At 46.7% G+C, this 14,383-nt stretch overlaps 1 protein-coding gene across 1 annotated transcript in view; it reads left to right on the top strand.

Moving 5' to 3' along the window:
• Positions 1 to 3,305: 3,305 nt before the first annotated feature.
• The window catches only part of Inpp5b (inositol polyphosphate-5-phosphatase B), a 62,654-nt gene continuing 51,576 nt past the window's right edge, over positions 3,306 to 14,383 (top strand). Inside the window, 5 exon segments of the mRNA XM_032898420.1 lie at positions 3,306 to 3,929; positions 4,274 to 4,371; positions 7,175 to 7,272; positions 7,429 to 7,458; positions 10,031 to 10,141. Coding sequence (XP_032754311.1) covers positions 3,873 to 3,929; positions 4,274 to 4,371; positions 7,175 to 7,272; positions 7,429 to 7,458; positions 10,031 to 10,141 — 394 coding nt within the window. The 5' untranslated portion in view covers positions 3,306 to 3,872.

Raw genomic sequence — 14,383 nt, 5'->3', positions numbered from 1 at the left:
GGAGCTACATTTGTGGAGCCTGCCTGGGGTTGAGCAAGATTGACCCTCTCTGTTTGGCATGGCACCACCATAACACAGGGGATCAGGTGGAATTTTCCAAGCCTCCAGAATGTGGTCCCTTGTTTCTGACTTACTGGTTTTCTGGGAACTGACTGTCTGACCTCATGAGGAAGCTGACCTCATGGGGAAGCTGAGCTCAGCTCAGTTCTAGTTTCATTAAGACTTCGGACCTTCTAGAACTGGGGGAAGGGCAAGGATAACATAAATGGTCCTGCCTATTCTTGTAGCTCAAATGGTCCAGCTCAGGCTACACTGAAGGCTGCAGGCAGGCCTGCATGGCAGGCACACTCAAGTGTTGTGGAGCTGTGACTGGGCCCTGCTATCTGAGTGCTGTCAAGCTTTGAGCTCAGGTAGCTGCCTCCAGCCAGATGGGACCTTTACGTTCAATAAGGCCACTCCAAGAGTCACCAGGAACCCCCCTGCCCTGGTTCCCCATTGTAGCTACAGAGAACCTTCTCCCTTTGCTCCATTCCTGGCCCCAGTCGTCTACTACTTGGGTTCGGCAAGCAACATCTGAGAAGACTATGTGTACACTGTAAACCTTCACCTCTCCCTGCTCCAGATCCTGTTGTTGTATCTTTAGAGAGCGCGACTTATTGAGTCCAGGCTCCTCTTTCCTACTCACAGGGTCTAGGCCTTGGGTCCTCCAAGGTGGCAGGTCCTTGTCCTTAATCTCAAGAAGAGGTTTGAACTTGTAGGAATGGGGGGTACACCTGTCTGGCCTACATTTTGTGGGAAGACCCCTAAATCCTGCAGGGATAGTTTCATCTGTACAAACTGCCTTGCCCGGTGCCATTTCCCCAGACCCTCCTCTCTAGCCGTCAGCATTAAGGGGTTTCCCTGATTTCCTTCAGTGACCTTCAGTGCCTTCATCTCTAACCAATTCCCTTTCCCTTCATCCCCCATGTGACTCTGAAATTGCAGTTCAATGAACTTGAACTCCAGTTGTGCTGTGGATGTTTCTAGAAAGTTCGGGAAGAATCTGGAAGGGGTTTGCAACATGCAGGCTGAACTGGTTATCAGAATTCAATTCAGAACAAAAAGGAGGGGGCAGGTTGTTAAAGGTTACCCCCCCCCGTGGTGGGGGTGGGGGTCAGTGAGACGGTTTAGTAGGTAAAAATCACGTGCTGCCAAGCCCAATGGCCTGACTTTGATGATTCAATCCTTGTACCACACAGTGGGAGGAACCAACTCCTACAAGTGAGGAGGGTGTGTGTGTGTGTGTGTGTGTGTGTGTGTGTGTGTGTGTGTGTGTGTGAGCAATAAATACACGGAAACATTTAAATTTTTTTCTTTTTTTTTCGGAGCTGGGGACCGAACCCAGGGCCTTGTGCTTGCTAGGCAAGCGCTCTACCACTGAGCTAAATCCCCAACCCCTGAAATTATTTTTAAAACTTACAATGGCCAGCATAGAGAGCTTGAAACAGGAGAATTATGAGTTTGAGGCAAATCCTAGGCCAGCCTGGGTTAACTAACGAGTCCTTGCTTCAAAACAACAGCAATAAAGTCACAGTGGCCATCCGTTCTGCAGCACTGCCCACCTGCTGTTCCTTTCCTTTGGGGAAAAGTTGAAAAGCAATTATTTCCAGTAAGCTAATCAGCTGGACGAGCATGTTCTGTGCTGGAGACGTGGCTTAGTCCTGGAGTGTTTGCTTGGCAGGTATGAGGCCCTGGGCTCCTAGGTTCCATCCTCAGTACTGCTCAAAATAAATAAATGAAATTCTCAGAGCCACTATGCCAGAAATTGCACAAGAGTGTGAGGGCAAGACTCAGGCTGGTCCTCAGGGAACATCCAGCTCACCGAGATAGCCAGCAGTTGAGAGAGGACCATTCTAGATTCTTTCATCTGAGCTAGCTTCTTCTGTCCTGTCTTGAGCTGTATATAGTCTTAACCTAGATGGGAACGATGAAGCCTGGAAGAAAATGGTTCCTTTCAGGGTAAGTGACCAACAGAATGTGGGAAAGGAATTTGAGAACAAAACCCACTCAGGACTGTCCAAAAGACCTGGGGGTTTCTGTGAGAGAGATGGCTCCTTAGTTAAGAGCACCCATTGCTCTTTCTTGGGACCCAGTTCCCACCATACACAATAGGCAGCTCACAGCCTCCTGTAACCAGCCCAGAGGATCTGATGACCTCTGTCCTTGGACACACACACACACACACACACACACACACACACACACACACACACACAGTGTACATAAACTCATGTAAGCACACACACACATACACATACATTTAAAAACAAACCGAGGGGGCTGGAGAGATGGCTCAGTGGTTAAGAGCACTGACTGCTCTTCCAGAGGTCCTGAGTTCACATGGTGGCTCACAACCATCTGTAATGAGATCCGATGTCCTCTTCTGGTGTGTCTGAAGACAGCTACAATGTGCTTATATATAATAAATCTTAAAAAAGATTAAAAATAAATGTTTACAAATGAACTGAATAGATCTTTAAAGAAATAAAGAGCCGAGCCAAGAGGGCCACATTGCCCTTCGCTGTAGGACAAGAGTCCTCCACCCAGCCTGGTGGTAGTCATCACCGAGTTACAGATAATGACGCCAAGACATTTCATGTTCTGTCTGTGAACAGAAGCGCTAGATGGGCCTGAAGAACATTTGCGAGTTCCTACCTGGAAAAATGACACAGGAATTAGAGTTGGACTTCCCTCTGGGCATGCAACACTTACTGGCTTCAGGCTTTGTCAGTTTGGTCTCTCTGTTCCTTAGTTTCTCCACCTGGGAAGAGGAGAAAGTGACTTACATCAAGTCAGGGCAGGATAATTAATTGGAAATGTTTCAGGAAAATAGAAAGTTGTCCCTTTCTGAATGTGAAGAATTGAGGATGAAATTAACTCGAAAATAAAAGTTATTATTTTTTTCCGTTAGGGTAACATGACCACCTTCCTTCTGCCTTGGACAGGGGTCCTGGCCCTTTGATTTGGTGGGCTGAGAAAGGCGTTCCTCACGCCTTTCCAGAATTGGGACGCCTGAGTATGCTTGAATAGACGCTAGAGTCCAGAAATTTAAATAGGGTCAGGGCGGAGAGACCCACCTACTCGCCCAGGAGCGACTGGGCATGCTGGGACTTGCAGGCTGGCTGTCCGTCCTGTGACGCCAGGGCCGCTGGGAAATGTAGTCCCTGATCTGGCCTGGGACGTCGGTGTCCTGCAGGCCTACCGGTGACAGCTCAGGAGGTAGGCTGCAAAGACAAGGGTCTGAAATGGGTGCAGAGTGGGAGGGAGTTTGCAAGTTGGTTGCTGGGGTCCCTGTCCTGTGGGTGCCAGAATGGACACTCATAATCTGCTGCTGATGCAACGGGCCTGTTGGGTGGGGTGAGGGGCAAGGAGCAACGGGACACTTCCAGGCTCCAAGGAAAGAGCAGCGGGGCTGGGTTATTTCTCCAGTATAAGTCGCTCCTAGGTGAGACTAAGGCGAAGTCTTTCTCACCATCCCTATTTGGACACACCACCAACCTTTCCCAGAGAAGAGCCAGACGGACCACAACTGCTCCCTGAAGAGGGCATCAGAAATTTACCCAGAAGCAAGGAGACCGGCAAGCATACTGAACCCCACTGGGAACATCTGGGGCAACATCCATCAAGGAGCAGAGAGGTGGAAACCCATTTTCTGGAAACGTTGAGAGGCCCATTGTAGGAAAGAGGGGGAAGGACCGGAAGGAGAAGCAAGACGACCAGGCTCGCTCTTTTCCCTCCACAAACGCCTCTTCCATCCCCGCAGTACCGTGAAGCAGCTCTAATACAGCATGGGAGGTTCCCACCTTCTCTACCCCAGGGTTTGACAGCTCAGCATGGACCAGTCTGTGGCAATCCAGGAGACCCTGGTTGAGGGGGAATACTGCGTCATCATATCCTTCCCAGCTGTAGGTTGCCGACCAGCTCATGCCTGCTTTAGCCTTGGGAGGTGGGATGGAGGGTATGGAAATTTTTCTCTCTAAGCCATATGGGAAAAGGTAAACCAATATTTACCAAGTATTCACTTGGCTCTGGTCTCTCTCTACCAGGTGCTTTAAATATGTAGCTATTTTCTCAACCAGCTGTGAAGTTGGGGACTATTATACCCATTTTGCAGATGAGGAAAGCTCGAGAGGTGAAGTCATTTGCCAGTTGGAGCCGGGAAAGGCAGCGTGGTGGAGTGGGCCGGATGGGGAGGTTCCATTCTTGCCTTTCAGTTTCCCTTCACTCTAAGCCTCAGGCAGTACAAGGTGTGCTGTGTAAGGGAGACAGCAGGCAGAGTCGCCTGCTCGGGCTGGTGCGATACCGGCTGGAAAATGACATCCAGGAGCATGCGTAAGTAGAGCTCAGACTGCCTGTGTGGGCCATGGGTTGTTCTTCAGTATCCTCCAACTCGACTTCAGTCATTCCATCTGAGTCTCCTAGACTAATTAACACAATGATAGTGTTCTTGGAACACTGTGTTCTAAACCTTTTATAATCAGCAAGATATGATATGGAAGCTCTTAGAGAAGAGGAAGGTATCACACTTGGCCTGATTTTGAGCTCCTGTGAGTGCCTGAGTTTAAATCCAGATGTTGTGATCCTATGCAAATTGTTCTTCATAGCTCTGTTTATCTAGAGTAAAGTTCAGAGGGTTGAACCAGGAATGAGCAATTGCACCAGGAATCCCAGCCTTGGGGAAGCTGAGGGAGGACTGTGACAAATTCCAGGCCATCCTGGGATACATAGTGAGTTCTAAGCTAGCCTAGGCTAACAGTGAGACCCTACCTCAGGGATGGGGTTGAAGAGATGGCTCAGTGGTTGGAATGCATACTGCTTTTGCAGATGGCCCGAGTTTGGTTACCAGCACCCACCTCCAGAGGCTCACAATCTCTGTGACTCCAATTTCAAGGGATCTGAACCCTCTTCTGGACTCTTCGGTCGTGTGTGTGTGTGTGTGTGTGTGTGTGTGTGTGTGTGTCCTCGAGCGCAGGGGCCCGGGGGCGAGGTGGGGAGCTGGAAATGGGTCCATTAGCTGGAAATGCCATACAAGCATGAGGACTTGAGTTTGAGTTTAGATTCCTAGAACCCATGTTAAAGGCAGAGGTGTGGAGAGATGGCTAGGTGGCTGGGAACACTTGTTCTTGTAGAGAATTTAGTTCCCAGAACTCACACTGGATGGTTCACAGCCACCTGTAACTCCAGTTCCAGGAGTTCAGATAGTCTCCTCTGGTCTGGTACACTTGAGGCGCACTCTCTCTCACACACGTACACACTCACACACACCTTCACACACTCATACACACATTCACACACTCACACACACATTTATTCATGCTTACATCCATCATATACTCACCAGAGCCCCATGTCCACATGGCTTCTCTCGTTTTTACATAGATGAGACTCTGTTGCAGGTCCTGACTGAGCTCTTTTCCTATCTTACACACACACACACACACACACACACACACACACACACACACAAAGGATTTTAAGGATCTATTATATATAAGTACACTATAGCTGTCTTCAGATACCAGAAGAGGGCATCAGATCCCATTACAGATGGTTGGGAGCCACCAGGTGGTTGGTGGGAATTGAACTCAGGACTTCATCAGTACTCTTAACAACTGAGCCATCTCTCCAGCCCCATAAAGTAATTCTTTTTTTTCCCCTCCATCTTTATTAACTTGAGTATTTCTTTTTTTTTTTTTTTTTTTTTTTTTGTTTTTTTTTTTACTATTTTTTTTTTCCCCAACCCCAACTTGAGTATTTCTTATTTACATTTCGATTGTTATTCCCTTTCCTAGTTTCCGGGCCAACATCCCCCCTATCCCCTCCCCCTCCCCTTTTCTATGAGTGTTCCCCTCCCCATCCTCCCCCCATTACTGCCCTCCCCTCAATAATCACGTTCACTGGGGGTTCAGTCTTGGCAGGACCAAGGGCTTCCCTTTCCACTGGTGTTCTTACTAGGCTATTCGTTGCTACGTATGCAGTTGGAGCCCAGGGTCAGTCCAAGTATAGTCTTTGGGTAGTGGCTTAGTCCCTGGAAGCTCTGGTTGGTTGGCATTGTTGTTCACCATGAAGTAATTCTTCAAGAAGCTAGAGAAGGTAGAGAGAGACAGGGTGGATCCCTGAAGCTCATGTGCTAAATGATAGCACATAAATTCTAGCTGAAAGACTATCTCAAAATCAAAGTGTAGGGACTGGAGAGGTGGCTTGGAGGTGAAGAGCACTTGTTGCTTTTGTAGAGGACCTGGCACCTACATGGTGACTTACAGACATCAATAACTTCAGTTCCAGGGAATCTGACACCCTCGTCTGACCTCCGCCAAAGCCAGTAGGCACAGAGATGGTACACATACACACATGGAGGCAAAACATTCACACACATAAAATAGTCTAAAATCTAAAATAAAAACCAATTATTTTTTTAAAAAAGGGGAGTAACTGAGGAAAAAAAAATACTGTAGCTTCCACATGCACGTGTATATGACCACCCATAGGCATGTGTGTACACATCCACACTAACAAGCACATATGCCACACATACACAATGAGATTTTAAAAACTAGAAGAGAGACGTTAATGGCCGGAAGTGGTGGCACAGGCTTTTTAGCCCAGCATTTGGGAATTTGAGGTCAGCCGGGTGTACATAATGAGCTTCAAGACAGCCAGAGCTACGTGGAGATACAGTTTGTTTCCTCTACCTTGGAAACAAAAAATAAAGTGCTCACTAAATGTTGCCTGGTGATGGTGCCTATTTCACAGGAGCAGAGGGAAGACATAAGATGTGCAAAGGTCTCATAGTTTAAGTGAACCTCAGGGTCTCGGAGCCAGGAGGGAGAGGCTTTACACCTCTTCTAATCTGCCACTGTAACTTGATAGATGGGGAAACTGGGATGTGGGAGGAGCTGTATAAGGACCCACTTCCTGTCACTCACATCTAGCTAGCACCAAAGTGGTTTTTCTTCTAACTGTGAGTACTTACACTTTGATGATATCATCCATAAATTACAGCTCCCCTGGGCACGGTGGACGGAGAGGGCCTGAGCCATGCATATGGATAGGATACTGCCAGCCAGACACACTAGGGACCCACAGGTGACCACGAGCCCTCTAAACTGTGCCTTCTCCTCATTTCTGCCCTTAGCCTCTTCCTGTATACACACCGGAGGATGGCCATCACAGGAGACGATGTAGCTCTGGACCAGATAGTGCCACTCTCCAAAGACTTTATGCTGGAAGAAGGTGCTGGTTGGGCCGGGTGGATGAACTACTCTCCCCTGGGTGCCCCCCCCCAACTCATCTCTGCCCTTACTGTAGGGAGGGTGGTGGCAATGGAGGACGATGTGGGTGGGACAGGGCTGTTTAGTTGCTAAAGACATTTTCATTTCCCTCCTTCAGTGTCCCCAGACGGTGAACTCTACATCCTCGGTGAGTAGCCCTTTCAATCTGGGTCCTTGTTGGGTCAGTGGGACAGGATCCAAAGACAGAGGGATGAATGAGAACATGCCACGGTGAGTGTGACGCTAGGTGCCTGAAATCTTAGTGGGTGGGAGGCCGAGTTTGAGGATTGCTTTGAGTTTGAGGTCAGTCTGGATTACACAGTGAGTTCTAGGCCATCTATAGACTGGCAGCAAACCAAAAGAGAAAACCGCTGGGTTGCTGGAACGGCTCAACAAGCCATTGAGAGGTGCTTGCTGTCAGGACCAACTTTCCTCATTTAAGTCCCAGAACTCACTTGGGAGAAAAAAAGATCCAGCATTTGGAATTTTACTCTAGAGAAAACTCTCCTGATGTCCATATGATGGTGAATAAGGCCCTGAAGAATCAGACACTACCCGCTCTACCAGCTGTTTTTCATCAGTCACCCCTTGTCAGTGCAGTTAAGTCCTCCAGGTGGGCTCCATCACCTCAAACACCACAACTTGTCACTCTCCTCCTCCTCCTCTTCTTCCTCTTCTTCCTCCTCCTCCTCCTCCTGCTGCTGCTGCTCCTATTTCTCCTCCTCTTCTTCTTTTTGTTTTTCCCAGACACAGTTTCTCCATGTAGCCCTGGCTGTCCTGGAACTCACTGTAGACCAAGCTAGCCTCAAATTCTTCTGCCTCTGAGTGCTGGCATTAAAGGCATGTGCCACCACCGCCCAGTGAAAAATTATCACATGTTCTTCTTCTCATCTTCTGTGTGTGCATGCCCTTTCTCTCTTCCTCTATCCCCTCCCTGACTCCTTTTCCCCATGGTGATTCTCCTGGCCTCAGTCCTTTGAGCCAGTGAACTCGGCCACCCAAGAGCAGCTTCCCAATAAACCCACCTTTAATAAAAAAAAAAAAATTATCACACTATTGTGTGTGTGTGTGTGTGTGTGTGTGTGTGTGGTGGTGGTGGTGGTGGTGGTGGCAGTGAAAGGACAGCTAGTTCAAGCTTGGCAGCACTTACCTGTTGAGCCATCTCCAATGGTCCCAGGGTCCCCTGCTTTTTCAGCTTGTGACATCTCCCATCTCCTATTCATAGTCTTTTCTCCTCACCATGGCATTCTCAGAGCCTGGCTCTACCATGGACCAAGCAGATAGACAAGCACACCAGTGCACTTCTGCATGCTCTCCAACTCACAGGACTGGAGAACCGGTCTCTGCCAGTTCTATCTGGTACAGTGGTGATGGGGCTGATTAACATTCAGAGCTTTGGACTTTCCTCTCCACAACGTGGGGCACTGCCCGTTTGTCTGAGGAGGCACACAGAGCTCCTTTGCTGTTTCATCAGCTTAGGCCCAGAGCATTGGGAGCCCAGGCTTCCTTTCTTTCCGAATTTATTGGGTTTTTTTTTTTTTTTTTTCTTTTTTCAGAGCTGGGGACCGAACCCAGGGCCTTGCGCTTGCTAGGCAAGCGCCTACCACTGAGCTAAATCCCCAACCCCTAATTTATTGTTTTAAATGCACATTATATTCCAATCACAGCTCTCCCCACTCCTCGAATGTAGGAGTGCTCTGCTGCATGTACACCTATCTGCCAGCAGATCCCTTGATAGTCATGAACCCACCATGTGGGAATTGAACTCAGGACTTCTGTAAGAGTAGCCAGTGTTCTTAACTGCTGAGCCATTTCACTAGTGCAAGCCTAGGCCTTCTGATTTGCCAATTTGAAGATTCTTTTGTTGTTGTTTCTTTTTTTCAAGACCTTATTTACTTATTATATATATATATATATATATATATATATATATATATATATATATATACAGTATTCTGCCTACATATATTTCTGCATGCCAGAAGAGGACATCAGATATCATTATAGATAGTTATGAGCCACCATGTGGGTGCTGGGAATTGAACTTAGGACCTTTAGAAGAACAGCCAGTGTTCGTAACATCTGAGCCATTTTTCCAGCTCCCTTTTAATGGATTTTTCAAGACAGGGTTTCTCTGTGTACGTCTGGCTATCCTGGAACTTGCTCTATAGACTAGGCTGACTTTGAACTTACAGAGATGTGTCTGCCTCTGCCTCCTGAGTGCTGGGATTAAAGGTGTGTTCCACCACTGCCAGGCAGAATGCATTCTTTTTTTATTTTTTTTTTATTTTTATTTTTTTAAAGATTTATTTATTTATTTTATGTATATGAACACACTATTGCTGACACGCCAGAAGAGGCATCTGATCTCATTACAGATGGTTATGAGCCACCATGTGGTTGCTGGGATTTGAACTCAGGACCTCTGGAAGAGCAGTCAGTGCTCTTAACCTCTGAGCCATCTCTCCAGCCCGCATTCTTTTTTTAAAAAAAAATATTTATTTTTAGCTTATGTGCATTGGTATTTTTGCCTTTGTGTATGTCTGTGTGAGGGTGTCAGATCCCCTGGCACTGGGGTTACAGACGGTTGTGGGCTCAGGTCCTCTGGAAGAGTTAAGTGCTCTTAACTGCTGAACCATCTCTCTAGCCCCCAGGGTCCACTCTTAATACACTTCAGTATTTAACTCCTGGTGCTCTCATTTCTTGCCTCTCCTCTACAGGCTCTGATGTGACGGTACAACTGACCACAGCTGAACTCAGGCTTGTATTCCAACTACCCTTTGGTTCACACACCAGAACATTCCTCCAGGAAGTTGCCAGAGCCTGCCCAGGTAGGTAGAAGCCAGGTTTCCTGGAAAGACTGTATTGGCTGGAGGCACTGACTTTCCAACCCCATTGGGATCTCATAGCACAGTTTCTGCATCATCTCAAGGCTGCTGGCATGAAGTCACAGTGCTCTGGGCTGCCAGCCAGCTACTGTGTTTGCTTTTCCTTTTTGAGATGAGGGTTTTGCTTCCAATTCTTATCCTTCTGCCTCAGTCTCCCTCTGGAGTACTGGGTTACAAGCATGGGTACCATACCTGACTAGCATTTGTCCGGTTTCTAAACCTGAGTGTTAACTGGGCTGGGACTCTGAGGATTCAGGGCTTTTTCCAAATTAGCAGGGAGGTCCAAATTCTCTAGTATCCATAGCTGCAACCAAGAGAAGTCTGTCAAATGTATTCTGCTCAAACTCTGCTCTATTCCCCATTGCGGCTGGAAAAAAAAAAAGTCTAGCTTTGGTCCAGCAAAAAGAAATTGGTGCCATTTGACAAAATTTGTTTAGATGGGAGGTCAGCCAAGCAAACAGAGGAGAGATTATATGCAGAGCAGAGGCCCAGTGAGAGAGTATGCAAATTCATGCTGCCAGGTGCTGGGGCTCAGGTGCTCACCAGGCACCATTATGGAGGAGTCCGTTTAAGGCTAATGTCTGCTCTCTGTAGAAATGTACGGGTTGTCTCCTATGACAACTGCCCATGGGGCCTAACTTCCAGCTTCAAGCATTTCACTAGGTATGCCAGGAAGGCAAGTTGGCTTTGGGTAAAAGGAAATCAGGACAAGATTAATGGAGCCTTGGATGGGTCTAAGTACTATTCTATAAACAGTTAATAATAAATGAATACATAAGTAAATAAACAAATATAAAATGATAAAGATAATTAACTTATGATTATTAGTAGTGGTTTCAGGCTAAGTAATATTATAGGGTAATATATATTAATAATAAATAATTTAGGATGGGTATCCCTAACATGGCTGAAATCCTCCAAAGTCCAAACTCTTTTTTTGAGACAGTGTTTTTCTGTGTATTCTTGACTGTCCTGGACCTCACTCTGCAGACCAGGTTGGTCTCAAACTCAGAGACCCACCCGTCCCTGTTTCCTGAGTAGTGAGTTTAAAGGTGTGTGCCACCATTGCCTGGTCATGTCTAAAGTTGATGTGTCAAGCTTTAGACTCTCTCTCTCTCTCTCTCTCTCTCTCTGTATTTTTGAAACAAAGTCTTAGTACACATAGGTCTGGGTGTCCTGAAACTCATTATGTGGACTGGGTTGGCCTTGAACTCACAGAGAATCTGCATCCCATGTGCTGGGGTTAAAGATGTTAGGCACCATACCTGACTAGACTCTTTTTTTTTTTTTTGTCTCAAGATTTATTTATTTATTTATGTATGTTAGTACTGTTGCTGTCTCCAGACACAACAGAAGAGGGCATCAGATCCCATTACAGATGGCTGTGAGCCACCATGTGGTTGCTGGGATTTGAACTCAGGACCTCTGGAAGAGCAGTCAGTGCTCCTAACCACTGAGCCATCTCTCCAGCTCTCCCCCAACCCCCAGACTCTTTTCTAAGACCATTAATTCTTACCATACCTTACAAGGTTGGTATTATCAGTGTCTCTTTATATAGATAAAGGAACTCAGGCTGATCGAGGGCAAGGGCCCTGCCTGCCTGTATGGCTAGCAAGCTGGCAAGGTGGGTTCCTCCCAGGTGAGACCAGGATTGCCCGATGTCCTCTGGATCCTGAGATTTGGCTCGAGAGCTTCCTTGGTTTGTGCCTTTCTTCTTGTGTAAACAATTCAGAGAAAGGTTCCTGGAGCAGGTGATGTAGAGGCTCAGAGTATAAGGGAGAACAAGCATCTCCCCCACACCCCAAATCAGGCAAAAGGAGGAGAAAGGGCATTAGGCATACAGGAGCAGTAGCTGGTGCTACTCAGCTTGGATAGGTGAGAGAGCTGTGCCAGAGAGGCTAGCAAAGGGCAACTCGCGAAGAGTAACAAAGTTCAGAGATGCCTGGACTCTGCCCTGTAGCTCATGGACAGGCCTTAAAAGACTTTCCAAATGTTTCCAGTAAGATTTGAAAGTTTGAGACACTCCTCTGGTTGAGACACTCCTCTGGAGCAGGGATAGCAGAGGAATAATAAGAAGGCAGGTTCCACCATGGTTCAGGCATAAACCATAAGGCTGAGGGGGCTGGAGAGTTGGCTCAGTAGGTAAGAGCACTCATCGCTTTCAGAGGCGCTGGGAATTGAACCCAGAGTTACTATCTGTAACTCTAGTTCTAGGGGACCTGACACCCTCTTTTTGGTCTCCCTTGGGTACTAGCATACGCGAGGTACAAATGTATAGATTCTGGCAAAACTTTCATTCCCAGAAAATAGACTGTTTTTTAAAAACGAGGCTTAGACCAGGGATGTGGTCACAGGACTTGGGAAAATGGGATAGAAAGTAAGGGGATCATTCAGATGAGACCAAAGGTACCACGGGGACCGTGAGTTTGCACTGTGTCGACAACTTTATCCCAAGAGATCAGAACACTGGCTGTGCATACTAGACATGAAATAAATATTTGTTGAGTGAATAAGCAGAGTTTATCTGTGGTCAGGGTCCAAGCTGAGTGTTTCCAGCTTCTTGGCCTCTTGTCCAAAGAATTGAAAAGAAGATCTCACATAGATTTGCAAAAGAAGCAAGTAACGTCAGTGGAGCAAAGGCATAATGTAAGTCATAGAGGGAGACACTGGCAAGATTGACTCAAGGGTCCTGGGGTATCACCTAGTGTCAGAGAGGATTTCATACTAAGGTGTCTGTATTGATTAGTAGTTTAAGTCATATATTTATTTTTTTCTACTGTGTGTACCCCTTCCCATAATACATCTGATTTTAATCATATGCATTCCTAATTATGCAGAGGCATAGAGTAGTAAATAGAGAAATTTCCCCTATAATATTACCAGAGGACACAATTTTGCCTGACTGCCCATTTATCCAAACTAGTCCAGGCTGGATCAGCCCTTCTGTTCTTCATACATAGATTCATTGGGAATAGGAGTGAATAGAAAACTGTCTAAATTTGACTGAGATCAGAGGTAGGGAGACTACCACTACTGTTTAGAGATGGGTGCATGTGTATCCCACAGAGATAGGAGGTTGAGGTGGTTCTGAAGTTGCTGAGGGCATTAGTCATTGTTCAAAGAGGGGTGTGTGTGCACGGTATTTGCAAATGAAGGACGTAGGCACCCAAAGCAGTTATTTCAAGAGGTGTGTGTAGAAAGGAACCTGGGTGACAGGGATAGATCCTTGAAGGCCCACCAGCTAACACTTGACTTTGTATATGAAGGGACTAGGGTCCAGGATGAGGCTTCAGGTGAAGGCTGTCCTTGTTAATCCTCCCTGGGTGAGGTAGTGCCTCAGTCAAGAAACAACAGGTAAGGAGAGGGACAACAAACTCACGTCAGATTGAAAACCTACTGTAAGCTAGACATTTTCTTAGCTATCTAGACGATGCAAGACAACCGTGGTTATCTTGTTTCATTTCTGGAGCACTAATAACTAAGGAGTAGATTTCTTATTTTATTGATGAGTAAACTTCTGACCCAAGTTTTAGGATACCCCCCCCCAATAGTCTAGTCTTTCCCATTGACCAATTCTGCAATTAAAAAGACTAGTAGGGGTTGGGGATTTAGCTCAGTGGTAGAGTGCTTGCTTAGCAAGCGCAAGGCCCTGGGTTCGGTCCCCAGCTCCGAAAAAAAAGAAGAAGAAGAAGAAAAAAAGACTAGTAAAGGCACGGTATTGTGGCATACACCTTTAATCCCAGTACTCAGGAGGCAGGGCAGGTGGATTTCTGTGTGTCCAGGTGTGCGTCACCACCTCTCAACTTAAAAATATTGTTTTTTTAAAGAGGGGCTTTTAAATGTCTTGTATAAACTGGTAAAGCAAATGTAAGAAACTTACCCTGAGACCCATGAGTTGAAGTAACAAGATAGGTTTTTGGTCTTAAGACTCACAAAATGCCACTATTCTAGTTGAGACCTCAGGTCTGCCATTTCTGTATGTGAATGCGGTCTTTTATTTCTTCAGACGTTAGTTTTCTGATCTGTATGGTGTAGCGGGAACAGCAGGGCCTCCTCTATGCAAATGCTGGGGGCTGTGCAGTTTCCTGAAGGAGGACCTAATTGAGGACGGCCTGAGAGAGCAAGGATGGCTGGTGCAAACAGTGCTAGCCAGTTCAGGAGAGATGCTTTCTTGGAACCAAAAGG

Source organism: Rattus rattus, chromosome 1 (genome assembly GCF_011064425.1).
Source record: "Rattus rattus isolate New Zealand chromosome 1, Rrattus_CSIRO_v1, whole genome shotgun sequence".
Taxonomy (NCBI): Eukaryota; Metazoa; Chordata; class Mammalia; order Rodentia; family Muridae; genus Rattus; species Rattus rattus.
Note: the sequence above shows the minus strand (reverse complement) of the source record. Positions and strands in the feature narration are given on the sequence as shown.